This window comes from Lithobates pipiens, unplaced genomic scaffold (assembly GCF_037356315.1).
Source record: "Lithobates pipiens isolate NorthernLeopardFrog02 unplaced genomic scaffold, aLitPip1_a1.2 Scaffold_8, whole genome shotgun sequence".
Taxonomy (NCBI): Eukaryota; Metazoa; Chordata; class Amphibia; order Anura; family Ranidae; genus Lithobates; species Lithobates pipiens.
In genome coordinates this window covers 467,030,647-467,050,153 of record NW_027507903.1, presented here as the reverse complement: position 1 = coordinate 467,050,153, position 19,507 = coordinate 467,030,647, and the positions used below count along the sequence as shown (strand labels likewise).

Here is a 19,507-nt window from a genome sequence, read left to right as displayed (position 1 = left end):
GAGAGATTTCCAATCACTTCCTGTCCTGACAGGAAGTGAGGGGAAATCTCCCTATAGGGACATAGCAGGCAAATCAAAAGCCCAACAGAGGCTCTTACCCTTCCCCGTTCTATCCAAAACTGAATAAAAAGCTTTGGCTGGAGTTGGTTTTTGGTTCCAGTGGTGATTTTTGGTTTGTAGCTTTCATTCCAATAAAAAAAGTTAAAAAAATGTTCTGCACCACATTACCTAAACTCTCACTGTTAAGTAACCCTTAACCCTAGTCTTTACCAACCTTTCCCTTCAATATAATATTAACATAACCCATAGCATTCACTAAAATTGGATACTTACCTTATTGTAACCAAACTATTTCTCACCACAGATAAAATTATATTAATGATACAATTATATTAATGATAAAATTAAATTGACGATAAAATGATTTTCTAGAACTGTAAGTCAATATTTACCAATTTGCAAAAAAATGCATTAAAAATATAAAAAATAAAAAAAATGATACAAATGTACAATTAAAAAGGGAAAGTGCTATATGTACTTTGTACCCTAATGTATTTGTAATATGAATTGTAATTTGAAAACATATTCCTGCAATAAAATTATTACCATAAAATAAAAGGTTTATATAAATTACTGCATACCATTTGGGTAACAATAAGATTTTGTATTATTAAATGAATAGCAAATGGCTAGCATTACATTACCTTATTAGGTCAACAGGTTGATATTTGTAAAATGCTCCATATCTTGCCCATTCTCTGTGTAACAACTATATTTAGAGAAAAAAAGTTTCATTTTAAACATTATCAAAAACGTATTATCTCAAACTACCTTACCAAAACACAGTAGAGCAAAAATATTTAATACTCTGTAAAAAGTGATAATAGATCAAATCTATATTTCCAGTAAAATGTACAACATTATTTAAGTGCACACGTATACAATATAGTCTCAATTTAAAAAAAATAAAATATAAAAAATGACACATCATTAAGTAATTAGATACCAAATATATCAAGTTTCAAAATAGCGTGCAGCCATGAAATGGCAACAATCTACAATACCCAAGTAAAAAAATAAAATCCTTTATGTTAACCATAAATGACGGCCCAAGAATTATTGCTCTTCTTACTCTTTTGTTCTTGACAATACCTAATGTGTAATAATCAACTCAACAAAGTAGACATGTGGATCTGAGGAATATGTTTACGTATTAATACAATTTTAAGTTTCTATAAGATTTTATTACTATTTGGACTAATTGTTTATCTATTTATTTTACTTAATTGTATTGCTATGACATGGGGGGGTTACAAGTCCCCTATTTGTTAGCATTGTGCAGCTAATAGGTACTCTTTAAAGAGACAGCATGGGCTTATTATACCTTCGATACTTTTCCTGCACTGTGCCTAATCAGATTGAGGACTCAGGGGTTGATTTAGTAAAGGCAAATAGACTTTTCACTTTGCAAAGTGCAGTTGCACTCCAGAGCTTATTAAATAAGATAAAGTTTAACTTGTAAAGAATACCCAATCACGTGCAAGGAAAAAACAAACAAAAAAAAACCCAGCATTTTTGCTTGCACATGATTGGATAATGTAAGTCAGCAGAGTTTCTGCTCATTTACTAAGCTCTGAAATCAGGGCCGTTGATAGAAATCATGGGGCCCCAAACAGCCTACCTGACAAGGCCCCCTTCAGCCCCACCCTCAACCCCACCCCTGGCCCGGCCCCAAACCACCACCTTATATGTCAGGGATATGTAATTAGCAGACCTCCAGATGTTGCAAAACTACAAGTCCCATCATTCTTCTGCCTCTGGGTGTCATGCTTGTGGCTGTCAGAGTCTTGCTATGCCTTATGGGACTTGTAGTTCTGCAACAGCTGGAGGTCCGCTAACTGCATATCCCTGTTATATGTAATATGTGCTGCTTTTACTAACAGATTAGGCTTTTTTTTTCTCCCTGCTCTGCAGTGAGACGATATCGCCAGATCTCTGATCTGTGTAAAGAGCATGCAGCAAAGTCAGTATAACAGACAGAAGATGCAGATATGTAGGCTCACAATCTGCCTGGCTCTTTTACGTTTGGCAAATTGCTACTGCCATCAGAGCCTTATCACACAGGTATTTTGTTACATGACAGAGTCTCTTAAAGGAATTCAGGGATGACAGAAATATGTAATCAGCCATTGCTGACCATTGCTTTTGAAAATGCTAGTTGCTTAGTAGGCACATGATGCATTGGGATCAATACATTCTGATTCAGAAATCTACAGCAACACAAAAAATAAAGTGGGCCTCATATTACAAGCAAGGTTTGCTTGTTTACTTAGGGCCCACTCAACATGGCACAATACTGCAGTACATAAAAAAAAAAAAAACCTGTGGGCAACAAAAAGTTAATTTACATAAAAAACATACTAAACCCGCAGCCTATATGTGCTCCATCCATGATCCCTCTGCACCCAGTCAGCTGTCAATCCTTGCCTCTGCTGCTGTCACCCACCTCAGATAAGCCTTTCGATTTTGGCTACTGAGTGGGAACCTGAGCAGAGAAAGATCACTCCGCCAGGGTAGGCAATAGGCAGCCACATTGGCAGGCAGCCGGAACTATGGCACAGCAGCATGAGAAGCAGGCGCAGAATGCGCATACGCCCGAAATGTAAAAAAAATCCCACGACCTGTGGCATCGGGAGGGGGGGCTGAGGGGGGCTGGTCCACCGAGTGGGTCCCCAAAAGGCCCTGATATTTGGGCATGCACAATCCTTTTATTATCCCGAGCACGTCCGCTGAGCGGGGCCCAATCTGATCCCAAGCATGGCCGAGTGCGGCCGGGTGACATAGCAGGTCCCGCCTTCTGGAGCCTGCAGCACCTATGATGGATATCCCACTGGCCCAATGCCGGGACCGCTGGAATTACAATGCAGCCGCCACGCCATGTCACTATGAGATCCCCGCTCTGTGCTCGGGTGGGCGGCTCTCCTCTCCTCCTCTGGTTCTGTCTCTGGCTGCCTGTTGTGATGAGGATGATGAGCGCGCTGCACACCATGGCTGAGCTGCAGGACACATGAGGTCTGTCTTCTGGTCAGGTAGGTCAGTGTATGTATGTCAGGTAGGCCAGTGTATCTCTGTCAGGTAGGTCAGGGTAGGTCAGTGTAGGTCAGTTTATGTATGTCAGGTAGGTCAGTGTATGTATGTCAGGTAGGTCAGAGTAATGGTCAGTGTGTGTCAGGTAGTTCAGTGTGTCAGGTAGGTGAGTTTAGTGGTCAGCATTGATGGGCACTGGTAAGCCAGGTAGCAACCAAAAAGTGAGCTTTCCCGCTGCCACACAACCCCACCGCCCAGCCAAAAACCCCAGCGCCAACCACCCCCCCCCCCCCGCAGTGCCAGGCTCTGACTTTGGGCTGAAGCCCCTGGTCTTTTTGCCACCTAGCAATGCCCCCTGCTCTCGACTGCTCTGCCTCCACCATTCCATCATCAGAGAGGGGCTCTGGAAATATGAGTATACAAACACTCCCTAAGCTAGTAGAATGAGATGAGCAAGGGAGTATTTTAGAAAGACCCCTTTGAAATTTCTGCACTGTCTGTGAAGCTGACCGGGCCCCCCCCTGCTGAGCTGATGATGCCGGGCTGGTACATTGGAGCTGGTTGTACTGGCTTATCAGCTGCCCTGTCTGAAACAGCTGCACTTGCAGAGTCCAACTGCACTTTGCACAGTGCTCAGTCTATTTGCCTTTAGTAAATACACCCCAAAGAGTCCTTGATATGCTGTTTTCCTGGCAACATCTGACAACCTAGAACCCAGAATTGCTCACTTTCATATTTATAATATAAAAGTTTTTTTTCCTAGTCCCAGGCTTAAAGGAGTGGCAGGTAAGCACATAGAACTACTGAAATGGGTTGAGTTGTCCCCACCAGTTACAAAAAGCATACACTCCATTTTCCCTTACAGATTAATTTTTTTGTGTAATGGGTAAAGGCGCAGATCTACATAAAAGATACTCAAGCGAGCATCACTCCCCCATTCCTTGCAATCTGATTAGTGTTTTTCAGGAAATTAAACACTGAAGCCATTATACAGATAGAAAACAGATGAAGGATGGAGGAACGGTAAAGCAGGTTCTACAACTGGGCAGCCATGTGTGAATAATCAGAATTGTATTTTTGGAAAGAACTGTTTTTTTTAATGTTTTTAACACTTAACACTTCATAAAAGGCCCTAACAGGCGGGATAAAAGGGAACAGGGCTTCTCCGCACCTCATAGCAGAAATATTTCTCTCTATATTAATATTATAAATATACCCTGCTCACTCTTAGCCCTACATTTACTTTGGATTAACAATTATTTTAGAAAGCTACCTAAACACAGATGCTAAAATAAATTCATGAATAAATGTACAGTAACAGTTCCAGTTTTTTTTGTTTCTCAAAAAAACCCAAAACTTTATTTTATCAACAGCTGCAGAAAATCTAGCATGTAGGACCTCAGTTGTCCTGAGTGATCACTGTCCAATCAGTTACACTATATGGCATTCACAAGCAGAAAATGTAATGACGGGGAAGATTGCACTAATTAGATGTTATATGAAACAGTTTTGCAATCACTTGTTTTAAAAGACACTTTGACTTTTCAACATGAAAATTAGTGGCTTTTTGTATATTGCCAAGTTTAAAAACATACACTTTGTTAAATGGTTATTATTAAATATTATTAAATATTAATTAAATTATAATACAAAAAAAAAAAAACAATCTCCCCTGCTGAGCTGTTTTGTTCTGACAGGGGAGCAGCTTCCCCACCGGAACACTCCGATCAGCGGTCTCTGCCATTGGCTGAGAGCGCTGATCCCGAGTCAGTCGGATGCTGGTTTTCCAGCATGCACGCCCAGCTTCTGTTGGACAGACCGACATGTCGGCCGACTGTCGGACGTTTTTATTTAACTGCCTTTTGGCCCATGTGTACCCAGTTTTAATATGTTAACTGACACCAAAAACCAAACACAATGTTAACTATGTTAACCGACACACCAAACAGCAAAAACAATGCACTCCCTATGTGGCTGATAGTTTATCTCAACAACTGTAAAGAAAAACTAAAAATGCAATATGTTGTAGCTCAGCAGTTCTCAGACTGGCCATAGTTTTTGCTAGAGTTTGCTTAACTGGTGACTACGTCACACTTTTTTCTTCTGTTCTATTTTTTGAGACTTTGAGCTTTTAACCTTCTTTTGTGATTTTTAAACGTAAAGTATACCCAACAGTAAAAAAAAACAAAAAAAAGCGGAACTGTCGTGTATGTGAAGGTGTTGGCGTCTTCAGATATGTGTGCCCTGGGACCCCAAAATTCCAAACTGCTATAATCATCAAGCGTCAACCCCCCTAGTTAGGTTGGGATTTTCCCTTAGCCCCTCCCCCAACTTCCTATTGGCTAATTATGCAGCCTATCATAGTGATAGACTGATAGGAATTTGCAAAGGTGGGGTGGGTTAGCCTTTAGTTTATAAAATTGTAAATTTCAAAAAAACATAGGTATACAAATATAGCTGATCTAAAAACATTATAATTTCCTTTTAAGGACTGATAGTGGAATACATTTCTCGTTGAATTGATATAGTATACACATGCTATTGTGCATCTGCCAATTTAGTGCTGTGCTTAATTTTAGGACCACATGATGTATATACATTAATGCAACCGCAAACACAACACACATCAAAATAGATCTGGATGTGCCTGTGGTTCTTCCTGTTTTTGAAGCCACATAATTATGATTATACAGTGTTGTACATAAATGCATACCTCTAGGAGAAACCAATGCTAGGTCTAAAAATAAGAAAAATGCAAAAAAAAAAAATAGCATAAACTGTATGTTTGTCCTCCATGTCTACCTATGGAACCTCAGAACCTCATGAGTGCATGATCAGGGGTGGCACTACCAGGAACTGGTGAAGGGAGAGACCAGCATATCATTGCTGGTATTTGCCCTTTTTCTGTTACATGCAGATATAGACCAACATTGGGAGGACACATAGCCCCTTTTTATGATAAAGAGTAAAAGTAATAATAACTTAATATGAGCAGAGAAGAACTAGCCTGAAAATTAACTCACGCAAAACACATTAATTATGCTATAGAATAACATGAATCACATGACTTATATTAACCTCCCTGCACAGTGCCACCTGGGAATCTGCGCTCTCCTTCTTGCTGTTGATCCTGCCAGGGACTCGTGTTACTCTACACTCTTGTGCCTCCTGTTTACTCTACCAGGGGCCTCGTGGCCTTCCTCCGCAGTTCGGGCTCATCTAATAGGTAGGTGACACTTATCCTAAAGCTGAACCCCAAGCAAATAACTAAATACCCAGATAAAATACAATACATTTAAAAGCGTTGTACAGGCATACCCCACTTTTAAGTACACAATGGGACCAGAGCATGTCTGTAAAACAAAAATGTACTTAAAGTGAAGCAATACCTTTTTTCACTTCTCAATGCATGTACTGCATTGCAATTACAGACATAACTGATTACCTAGGCAAGCTGGTCGACCCCAAATATGTTGTAGTCCCGGGTCCCCTCTCAGTGCTCCCCAAGTTTGATGCCCCTGTCACTTATGGTTTGGGAGCAGCGCCACATCAAGCTGACCAAGATTCCCCATAGAGGCCAATGTTAAATGTTAAAAACCGGGAGCAATGCCATGTCAAGTGGATCAAGATTTTCTTGTGAGGCACATTATGTAAACATTAGTGTACGTAAAGTGGGATATGCCGGTATTACTGCATTTGTGTGTCTGTTTATCCTGTCCTTTACACAGCACAGCCCCGTCTAGCAGGAGATGGGGCCTGATCTTTTTCTGTTTCACTTTCAGTTGCAGGTCTCCTTCTCACCCCCACACTGTGACTGGATAGTGAAATGAGAAGCAGCAGACTAATGAACTCGTCTGTTACTCTGCTCTTTCCTCCTAATAGCATGCTCCTTGCAATGCAGCACATCTGATTGGCTCTTTGTGATGCCTCTTCCTCCCCCAGTCTGAGCTCTACTGTATGGAGAGGCTAATACCAAGTCAGATTTAGATACTCACACATTTAATGTATTAATGATTATAGAGTTGCAGTAGTTTGTGCATTTAGTATCTGCCTGGAATTCAGCTTTAAAGGGTTAGTTCACATTTACAGAAAAACTGTAAAGCTGACCTAACACCGGATCTCCTCCTCGCCCCCTTCCGGTCCCCGCTATGCTTACCGCCCACTATTCTCAGCTGTCACTCCTCCCGGAGCCTCTCTGACACTCTGGGGATTTGAAACCCCCACTTCTCTCTCTCTTCTCCATCCTGCATGGCCAGGATGGGCCCGATGGTCAGCGCCGTGGAAGGGGGGCCGGTGTTAGGTTACCTTTTACAGTTTTTCATAGCATTAGCATATTAATACATTTTTGGGGTGTTTTGAGTGTTGTCATAGTATTCTGGAGAGGGTAATAACATATCAGAATAGTGTACTGTGTCTATAAATATTTATACTGTGTCGTATATATAGTATACGTGTAAGGAAGGCCAGATTCTCAGCAGCAGAAGGAAACTGCTGCAGGCATGCGCATTAAACTTCCTACACCTGTGCATAAGCCTGTCGCAAAAATTTGCATGCACATTCGTTACTAGTTTTGCCACTCAGTGGTCTATATAAACTGAAGCACTCACTGCAAAAGGAAGTTGCAGTAGTAGCTTGCCCTTGTTTACCTGAGACCTGACCATTCTGCCTCACCGTATATGATCCGCCTTGCGTTCTGGTCTCTGCTACTGTCTTCTACCTTGTATCCTGCCTGCCCAGCTGTACTGACCTTGGCTTGTTTCCTGGACTCTGCCTTTGCCTCCTGATCTGGTTCCAGTTTTACTCATCTGGCTGCAACACAGATCTTGTCCAGTGTGCAGACTCTGGCGTATGTGCCACTCTGTGCCCTCATACCCAATATTACCACCTTCAGGAGTGTTTAGCAGGGAGTGCAAGATGAGCCCCCTCAGCTACTCACTCGGATAATATAGCTATAATTGAACTAATAGTAGACAAACTCAACAGTTTACCCTACTCTTCTAGTCCTCAGATCTAGGTGTGCTGGCGCAGAGTAGCTAAACTGCCTCCTTTAGCCTTTATACCTCAAGACGTTGTATGCCTTGTGTGGCTATGCCATCTGCTCATGTTAGTGTGATACCATGGGTAGACATTAGGCTAGGGTAGGACGGGGTGGCATAAGACAAATACCCAAAAAATACACAAGTAGAAATCTCCTCCTGATGGTCAGAACATTTTAAAGAAAAGGTTGTGTGGCACCGGGAAAGGCCACACAGTGAAGGCCTCAGGAAGGGGACTAGGGGTTGCATAAAGGACAACTAAAACTGAATTTGTTCTTAATTTCACTGATTAAGGTGATGCAATGGATGATTTTTTTTTTCAACTATGCAATCATTGTCACAGTATTTCTTAAGAACATTATACTATATTAGTATACAGTATTATTATAATTGGGTTAATTATGATAGTTATATGCAATAACATTGTGAATTAGGAAGAAAAGTAATTATTAAAAAAATAAAAATAACTTACCATTCTCTCATTTAATTCACTAGTTTTGTGATCATAATCCCCCTAGAAAACAAAACAAGCTTTTAGCCAAAAAATAATTTCAAAGATTTACATACTAGTACTCTATATATACTAAATTAAAGGCAAAGCTTTTTTCTAGTTTTGGATAGAGTGGAGATGAATTTGAAGGGGTTTTTTTGTGTGGTCTGTGTCCCCCTTAAGAGGGATTTACCCTCTCTTTTAGTCCTAATTACATTACCACTGAGAGTGATAGTAAAAGGGAAAGAAAGTGAAAGAAAATCACAAATTTTGAGTTGTCCCTAGAACAGAATTACATGGGAAATCTTTAAATGGGGACATTCGTTCTGGTGACCCTGGTGACAATTAGGGATTCCCTCACTTTGGAGGGATTTTTAATCACATTCTGTTTTGGCTATGGGGCAGGATGTGAAGGGAAATCTCCCTAATAGGACACAGATGGCAAAAAAAAACTGAAAAGGCTCATAACCATTCCTTAAGCTATCCAAAATGAAAAAAAAATCTTTTGCCTTTAGTTCTAATTGAATAGATTGCTAAAGATTAATATTGAGGCATATAAGCTGAGGAAATGTGTTTGCTGAATGCACTGGATAAATATGTATCTCCACAACTCCTTATTCCTCAGACTCAGGGAATTAGGAGGATTGTGTAGACTAGACAGCTGGACTCCAATGCAACTACTGCATACAAGTGACTGGGATAGGCAATTATGTGGTGGGCAGAGCAGTTTTCTCAGCACAGTTCTAACTCATTGTGCTTTATTTATGAATATAGAAACATACTGTACACCTACCCTACCTAATATATTTTCAACATAGACCCTTGCTAATCACATCTACACTATGTGGACAAAAATATATAAGTATCCCTCAAATTATTGATTTCATGGGTTTCTATTAAAGGGTACAGTGAATACTACATCTGACCAAAAATAGAGATAACTGTTCCCCATAAGGGGGACAGTCCTGTCAAATCAGAAACAGTTGGGACTTTTGCAGTACCTCCCAGTATTCAGAGCATAAGGCTCACATACCATCCTTCTATATAACAATGCTGGGGGTTGGATATTGTCTGATAAGGCGATCAGAGCTGTCACATGGGGCTGGGTTAGGTCCTTAGGCCCGTGTAAGCTCTGCCCCTCCAGTGCTCACTGGAGCACTGGACTGTGGAGGGGCGGGAGCAGATGGCGCAGCCTTTTAGTGGCTCAGGCTGAACCAGCTGCCAATCCAGGCATTTGGGTGTATCCTGACTTTAAAGTTTCCTGAGCCTGGAATGGCTGAGTGACGTCAGTCGACAGTGGTCATTACGGGTCACAGAAGTACAGAATGAACTGCACTCCAGTGATCAATAGGAGAAGCATAGCCAAAATAGCGTTGGCTATACTTCTCCCTTAAGTGAAACAGTTTCTTTGCCCTGCATTTAAGTAAATTAGCAAAAATCCCAGTTGATGTAGTGTGTATATAGTATATATATATATACACACTACATCAACAGGGAATTTTGCTAATTTACTTAAATGCAGGGCAAAGAAACTATTTCACTTAAGGGTATATATGTGTATATATATATATATATATATATATATATATATATATATATATATATATATATATATATATATATACATATACACACACTACATCAACTGGAAATTTTGCTAATTTACTTACTATGTGTGTATATATATATATATATATATATATATATATATATATATATATATATATATATATATATATATATATATATATATATATATATATATATATATATATATGTGTGTTTATTTTTTATTTTTTATTTTATCTATTGTAAACATTATTGATTTTGGTAAGAGTATTAAGATATCCCAATACATGCATGTATATAATAAAAAAAAACTTACATCATGCAAAGGATAGGCAGATTCGTAGACATTATTCGCTATCAAAGTGGTAATACCTTAGAAATAAACAAAATACTATTGAATATTTAATACATTATATTTCATAGCATACACTCCTAAAATGATCATGGACAGTTGGGGGGGGGGGAACCTGAGTCTATGAGGCTGGATTGTAATTGCCCCATTTTGGGTCTTGGCAAGTACTAAATAGTTTAAAGGATAACTAAACCCAAGACCAAAAAATTTATTATATAGCATTTTACCAGACTTTGGATGTGGTGGTTGTGTTCGTTTTCAATGTACAGGCTAAAAAAAATGTCCGGCAAATACAGAAAATACCTGTTGATCTTTTCAGAAATGCAGTGTTGTTCTAAAAGGCCATCAACATCAATGCTATCTTTCTTCTGTACACTATAGTTTTTGTTTTTTTCTGTCCCCCATGTAATGAAGATTAACAGAGGCACACATGCTTGAAGTCCAGTCTGGGTGGCAATCTTGGCTCCACCCATAGATATTGTGGAGGGGTAAGTGTAGCCACCCAGGTACTGGAAGTGAGTTATTCACAGGATCACCAAGTAAAATTAAAGGCAAAGAAGCCTAAAAAAGAACACAGCCACCTCAGCTAAGGAATGTTAAATTGAAATATATGACATTTTTGTTTTAGGGTTTAGAAAATCCTTTAACTCCTTCAGTGCCAGAGCTTTTTTTGCAATTAGTTGCACACGTGTTAAAATGCACATTTTAGGTCTGAAAATTATTTAAAACCCACACACATCAAATATTTTCTGAAGAAGAGGCCCTGGAGACTAAAATGGGGATAGCATTTTTTTATGTCATATCAGTGAATTGTTTTATCAAACATATTTTCACTAACAAATACACTAACATGCATTTTCATTCACACAAATGCAATATATTAGCCATTTTTTAAAATATATAAGATGAGATTTTACTAAGTACATAGATACCCAACATGTCAAACATTACAAATGTTCACAAGTTAGTAAAAAATAAATAAATAAATAAAAAGGAAAATGCACACCCAAAACAGAGCATCGGCACACTTTATATACAGAGTTTATTTCAATTTGGGTGCCTGAAATACAAATTGGGTTTCAAGAAAAAAAATACACTCTAATATTATAAATTATAGGCAGCACACCAAACAGCAGTTCAAATTTCATATATTTATGGAACGCATATAAAGACATGACAGTATAAAGTAGAACATACACCGAATCTCACCCCACAATTCATATACAGTAACTAGACAGAAGCAGACTCTAATTGACATTACCATACCATATAACGCTATATAAAACCTGTATGATAATAATAATAATAACTCATTCACTGAAACAGATGAGAGATAGGATATAGCATATACCATATAACATACTGTATATCAATACAAATTTTTAGACACAAGAAAAACATTTCCACTGGCATATGGATACTCAGGATCAGTTGGAGGCGGTAGTGTTTCAAGGTAAAGACCCCTTTCTCAAGTTAGATCCACCTATCTTAAAATTTTGCGCACCCGTAAAACTGCAACAAATTTCAGATACAAAATATTTTTCATAGGCAAAATATTTTTTAAGGTTATCAGTGTAGAGTTAACCATAAATGATAACCCTGGGATTAGTGCTCTCACTCCAGCCTGTGTGAGGATATGTGCAGTGTAATTTATATTTTTGTACATAGTCTCCTCGAGTGTAACTTTAACTTTTTTAAACTTTTTTTTTGTCAATAAACTTTATTGCTATTACATAGGGGGCTGACAGCCCCCAATGTGATAGTATTTTTCAAGGATACTTAACATGTGCAGTGTAATTGATATTTTTGTACATAGGCTCCTCTTTAACTTTTTTTAACTTTTTTTTTTTTTTTTTTTTTTTTTTAGTCAATAAACTTTATTGCTATTACTATGGGGGTTGACAGCAGAGCATTTTGCAAGGATACTTAATATGTGCAGTGTAATTGATATTTTTGTACATAGGCTTCTCTTGAGTGTAACTTTAACTTTTTTAAACGTTATTTATTTTTTTGTCAATTAACTTTATTGCTATTACATTGCAGCTAATGGAGCACAGATCATGCTCCATTTACTTCTTCCCAAGTTGGGAAAAGTGACAACTGACAGCATACGTGACAAATTCCTTGCTGCTGCCAGGTTCCTACGGGTTGGCAGGGATTAGTGAATGGATGTTTGCTGATATAGCTCCCCTCTACCCGACAACACCCTACCCACCAGATCCGGATGGTGACATCACCCTCCCCACAGGCAGTAGCTGGCTGTAAAGTATATTTTCAACTTTATTTCATTCGCCACAGGTATGTTTTTCTTTTTTACAGCTATCATGCAGCCATTTGAAAATAAGGGGGTGGCTGGAGGCCTGATGTAATAAGTGGACTTTGCATTCTAGTGTTTAAGAGCTTGTCTAGACAGTCATTGTTTTCCTGTATTTGACGTGCATTTAAAAAACATGTCAAACGCACCTTCACATTCATCTAAACAGTGTAGTGCAGATGACCATTCTAGGCCTATGTTTGACCTGTTTTGTGCTGCATTTCTGTAGCTACAGCTCTCTTTCTGAGATGCAATTTAATTGCATGCAAAACAGAAGACAGTGTTTGACAGCAATGTCCAGCTTCAAAAGCCCTTACTAACACATTGCTAAAAACAGGGTATCGCAATATGATTCAATTCGACACAGTTTTTGTTAATGTGTTTCCCTACCACTCATTATTCCTGGCCCTGGGGACGGTTCATAGGGGTGTAATTATATGGAGGGATTCCTCCCCTTCCACTAATGTCCAGTTCTACCGCTATTTAGAGCCACCATATTCCTTTTCACCCACAGCTCCACCTGCTGATTCAGTTTGGTAGTGTTGTTTCTTCAAATAAACATAATGAGTACATTTTGCTCGCCGATCAGCCATCAAACTGGATTCTCCACACCTATTTATTAAAATCTAAGCAATTAACACTCAGGGGAGTTTATTGCTTAGCATATACTGTCCAGCTTTAGGAAATTTAGATCTTTGTATAACTTTTTTTACTTTCCACCACTTGCTCTAGAAAACAGTTTTCCCTACAGCAAAATACAAAACGTAGCAAGAAAAAAAAAAAGACTCACTCAGCAAAATCCGATTATATTCAACCACACAGGTAGAGCTGGCTCCTGTGTCCCTACGTTGTGCCAACACCTTAACGGCTTTTGGATAGCCCAGCTCACAATTAGTAGGTGTAAAGCCAGTATAAATACAGTTTGAAATGGGAGCAAAAATAATGGAAAGACCCACTACCCACTAAATTTACCTGCATTTATAATATTATGTCAGCAAAAAAAATACTATTATTGGTCCAAGTACCCTGAGCTACTGGAAAAAGTAATTTCTAGATCATAAAATACTAGGCACAGGCATTCACAGTAATGTGCACTTAGGAGAAAATCTTCATTTAAAAGAATTTTTTCCAACTTAAAATGACTTGGTAAAAGAAAAGAACGTACACTAGATTGGAGTCAGAAGTTTACAAAAGAACATTTTCTTCTTCATCAATACAGTACTGAGTTTGTTAGCTTAATGGAGTATAATATGAATAGTGCGGACTAACTAAAATTGAAACAATAAAATAAAAGTATGGAGAGGATTTGAATGCTTTAAATGAAACATTGTTATCTGTGTTATTAAAGTATAATGCCCTGTACAAAGGGTTGGACATTCCGACCACAAAATCCATCAGAATTTTTCTGACGGATTTTGGTGTCCGTTTAGTATATTTTGATATTTTGCATCTCTCGAGTTCTCTGCTGTTCTCGGAGATATTTGTTCTACCCCTTGTGGCAGCTTAATATATCATGTAGATCACTTCTCCCATTGAGAATAGATGTGATCTACAAACGCTCTGAGAATCCTGAACGGCTTCTGTTTCTGTAATCTCACGGTAGCTCATGAGATTTCAGTATCAGAACCCCAAAGTTAAATACGAAGCATTCCACATACACTGCACATATTAATAAAATATTAAAGATATAATCTCCCTAACCAATAAAGAGACACCCCATAACTGTAAAACATTACAATGATTAATACATAAGCATAACACATGTGCACATTTATGTGAATGGTGTAATCTGAAATGATTGTACTTTATTTATCATGCAGACATGTACCATTCATATAAAAACAATAAATATATATATATTAAATAGTTCTAAATAATTTTAAAAAGCATAACAATAAAAATATTGTTAAATTATAAATTAAATTAAATATTAAATATTAAAAATTAAATATTAAATAAATTAAATAAATTAAATAAATAAAAAATATAAATTAAAAATAAAAATACAGTCACTGCCCTATGCGAACTGCTGGGAGTGTCAGTGAAACGTTAATGACACCCCCAGATCAGTTCGCATATTGCAGTGCGATCTGCAAACTCGGACAGGAATCAGATCGCATGGTGTGAACACCCATGCGATCCGATTCTGCTGCGGACCAAAAAAAGGGTCCTGTGCGAGTTTGGGGCGGGTGCGATGCGAATTCAGCCATACTATTTAGGCCGGGTTCACACTGCTGCGGGGGGAGATCTGGATGTGATTCGCACCGCACTGCAGTGCAAATCACATCCGATCTCCGTAGCGATGCGAGTTCAGCCATACAGATAGTATGGCTGAATTCGCATCGCTCCCACAGCAAACTCGCGCGGGACCCTTTTTTTGGTCCGCAACAGAATCGGATCGCATGGGTGTTCACACCATGCGATCCGATTCCTGTGCGAGTCTGCAGATCGCACTGCGATATGCGGACGGAACTGGGGGTGTCATTAACATATCATTGACACTCCCAGCCGTCCGCATAGGGCAATGTGAACTGCCGGCGGGAGGTGTGTGATGCGGTAAAACGCCGCGGATTCGCGGCGTTCCCGCATCGCTATAGTGTGAACCTGGCCAACTCGCATCGCACAGAGATCGGATGTGATTTGCACTACAGTGCGGTGTGAATCACATCCGGTTCTCGTAACCGCAGCAGTGTGAACCCAGCCTTAGGCCGGGTTCACACCGCTGCGATGCGGGAACGCCGCGAATCCGCGGCGTTTTCCCGCATCGCATTACTCACACTGCCCTATGCGAACGGCTGGGAGTGTCAATGATATGTTAATGACACCCCCAGTTCCATCCGCATATCGCAGTGCGATCTGCCGACTCGCACAGGAATCGGATCGCATGGTGTGAACCCCCATACGATCCGATTCTGTTGCGGACCAAAAAAAGGGTCCCGTGCGAGTTTGCTGCGGGAGCGATGCGAATTCCGCCATACTATCTGTATGGCTGCACTCGCATCGCTACGGAGATCGGATGTGATTTGCGGTGCGAATCGCATCCGGTTCTCCCCCCGCAGCAGTGTGAACCCAGCCTTATAAACAAATGTGAAGGACTCGGAGGATATATATATATATATATATATATATATATATATATATCTATACACACACATACAGATATATATATATATATATATATATATATATACATACACATACGGACACAACAGATATAAATATATACACACACAGATATAAAAAATTGTATATATATATATATATATATATATATATATATATATATATATATATATATATATATATATATGTGTGTGTGTAATTGGTAATTGTATAGTTAATGTAAATCTAACCTGCTCTTGATGGATGTTCCACTGCAGTAGAGAAATTTTTTACTTTCAGTATTGACCATGCAGGCAGATGGACGAAGGAAGAATCTATTCTCTCTCAGAGATCTCCTGATATCTCCACCTCTGGGCTGGAGAAGCCAGAAAGGAGAACTTGAAAGAGAATCACAGAGATAAAGTGGCATCTCTGTATACTAAACATGCCGTTTCTATTGCAGTCAATGCAGCCGTTCTGTGGACTGAGATGAGAAGAGAAAAATAGTTCTCCATCTTCTGATCTCAGTATATTAAACCTGCAATGCTCTGAGATGAGCAGAGATCATCCTGATCTCAGCTTATCTCAGTTTACTAAACGGACACCTTTGTCCTAAACTGGTGTTGCATACACACGGTCGGACAAAGTTGATGGAAAATCCGATTGTTCGAAACGTGATGATGATGACGTGGTGACGATTCGTTATGACGGGACTACGTTGAGGCTAATAGCCAATAGCTTTGGTCTCGTAATTTGATCTGAGCATGCATGGCACTTTGTCCAATCGGAATTCTCTACAAACGATCTGATCGTATTTTTTTGTCTGAAAATTTGAGATCCTGCTCTCAAATTTTTTCCGGCTGAATTTCCTTCTTAAAAAGTCCGATAGAGCCCACACACGATCGGATTTTCCGACAAAATAATCCGATCAGACCTTTTCCGTCAGAATTTCCGACCGTGTGTACAGGGCTTAACTGATTCAATCTGGAATCCAGACAAACAGCTAAAAAAAAGAACATATATTGGAACTGACTATTAAGGAATTTGTAATTGTGACCATCCAGTACTGAGATTTACACAGCTCTGTCACACAGCACAGTTCTGTCTGAGAGACCTTATTTGGTAGACCCAGGAAACCAAGTATTTAGCTACCCAAGCCCTTACCAGTCCCTTACCTGCTCTCACCCTGTGATTGGACATTGGAAGAAAAAGTGACCAACTGATATGCTCACCTCTCTGCCACTCTTCTCTTTTTTCTTAAGCATGTTACTTGTTATCACATGAGCACAGCTGCTTAAATGGCTAGCTGTATTGCTTCCCCCTCTCCCAGTCTGAATGTGATTGTACATTGACTGCAAGAGGCTGATTTGAAGCAAAATTCGGATATTTACACAGCTTGCAATTAAAAAATAGTGGAACCTTGGGAGAGGCTTAAAGGGGCATAGTTAAAGGATAAGTTAATTTTTTTTTAAAAAATAATAAATGTACATATTTTTACAGGTAAAAAAATGAACATTTCCTTTTTTTTTTTTGGAGCCTGTAAAGCATTTCATCAGTGATTTGCAGATCTGCCAGTGTATTTGCTTGCCCGTGCATCCCTTACGGGCAAGCAGATACAATCTGACAGGAAGCATGAATGAACTACCACGGTGCTCCACAGCACCGTGGTAGTTCTTTGAAAACTACAAGCTGACAGCCACAAAGTCTGCCGGACCTTGTAGTTTTCAATGCACATAGCCCTGTCAATCAGTGACGTGGCTGGGTGGGGATAGAGTCCCGCCTGGCCATGTATTTTTAAAATTATGACAGCTAGCGGGGAGGGAGAAGAACCCCGCTAGCTGTCACAGTGGTGAGGTGCGGGGTTGGTCCATTCGTAACATGTTATGGGTGTAACATGTAACATGTTCTGAAAGGCGAACTTATCCTTTAAATCAGGGGTGCCCAACCTTTTGAAGAGCGAGGGCAACTTAAGCGACTTGGTAACTGGTTGCAGACCACAATGAGTGGAGAGGGCGGATGACAACCACACAGCCCTATGGGCCTACTCTATGTGCCCTCTGATCTGCCCAGATGGAAAGGGACGTATTTTTTCTTAGCAGATCGGATTGGACATAGGCGGGTGTATATACGGCCACAAGTCTGTTGCTCCGTATAGGTGGATGGTGGGTTTGATTTGGTGGGACCGATTGTGTTAAAGGGGCAAAGGCTGCTTTCACACTGATGCACTGTGGTTTACCCACACCGAGCGGGCAGCGCAGTACACCTGCAAATTTCCTGTGTGTTAGCTGCACTTTGCCATAGACTTCTATTATATCCTGCAGGTGTGCTGCACTTACTGAAAGCACACCAAACCCGCAGGTAAGAACAGAAGTCTATAACTCAGTGCAGGTAACCCTGTGCTGCACCTGCAGATAAGTTTGATAGCAGCCCAGTAACCATTGCAGAACAGATATGCCCATGTATACATTGTGATTTTAGTATAAACTTACATTTAATAACAGGCCTCCATTCAGGTATCACCAGCTATTGCTGTCCTAGGCAGAGTGGATTTGGTATCACTCTGCCTCTGACAGGAGGTGGCGCTATACAGGAAGCATTGCCTTATGTAGCTCTGCTCCACAGCTGCTTCCTTCCTCTACAGCTGGCTTCATTCACAACATTGATGCTCTGGATCTGGGCTTGCCAACCTGCTATTCCAGAGCAGAAGGTCATGGGCCACATCAGAGGGCTCCATTGTCCACTGGTTGGGCACCCCTGCTTTAAATAAAACCTGAGTCTACTCCCGCTATATTCAAAAAAACATATGCCACAGTCCTTTTACCATAAAATATGGTTTAACCACTTGACCACTGGGCACTTAAACACCCTTAATAACCAGACCAATTTTCAGCTTTTGGTGCTCTCACATTTTGAATGACAATTACTCAGTCATTAAACACTGGATCTATATGAAATGTTTGTCCTTTTTTTCACACAAATAGAGCTTTCTTTTGGTGGTATTTAATCACCGCTCGGTTTTTTATTTTTTGTGCTATAAAAGAAAAAATACCGAAAATTCTGTAAAAAAAAATATTTTTCTTTGTTTCTGTTATAAAATTTAGCAGATTAGTAATTTTTTCTTCATAAATTTTGGTCAAAATTTATACTACTACATATCTTTGGTAAAAATAAGTACAAATTGGTGGATATTATTTGGTCTTTGTGAAAGTTATAGACAAGCTATGGTGCCAATATCTGAAAATTGATCACACCTGAACTACTGACGGCCTATTTCAATTCTTGAGACCCTAACATGCCAGAAAAGTACAAATACCCCCCAAATGACCCCTTTTTGGAAAGAAGACATTCCAATGTATTTAGTAAGAGGCATGATGAGTTTTTTGAAGTTGCCATTTTTTCCCACAATTCTTTGCAAAATCAAGATTTTTTTAACTTTTTTTTTTTTTTTCACAAAATTGTCATATTATGTTTATTTCTCACACACAACATATGCATACCACAAATTACACCCCAAAACACATTCTGATATTACTCCCGAGTACGGCGATACCACATGT

At 39.5% G+C, this 19,507-nt stretch overlaps 1 protein-coding gene across 2 annotated transcripts in view; it reads right to left on the bottom strand.

The window, feature by feature from the left end:
- Nucleotides 1-19,507, bottom strand: part of ANO2 (anoctamin 2) — a 401,884-nt gene that overhangs the window by 206,198 nt on the left and 176,179 nt on the right. For both annotated transcript variants that reach the window (XM_077468552.1, XM_077468553.1), the window contains 3 exons: nt 10,499-10,554; nt 8,596-8,637; nt 705-769 (listed from right to left, as the gene is read on the bottom strand). In XM_077468552.1, coding sequence (XP_077324678.1) covers nt 705-769; nt 8,596-8,637; nt 10,499-10,554 — 163 coding nt within the window. The remainder of the gene's footprint in view (nt 1-704; nt 770-8,595; nt 8,638-10,498; nt 10,555-19,507) is intronic.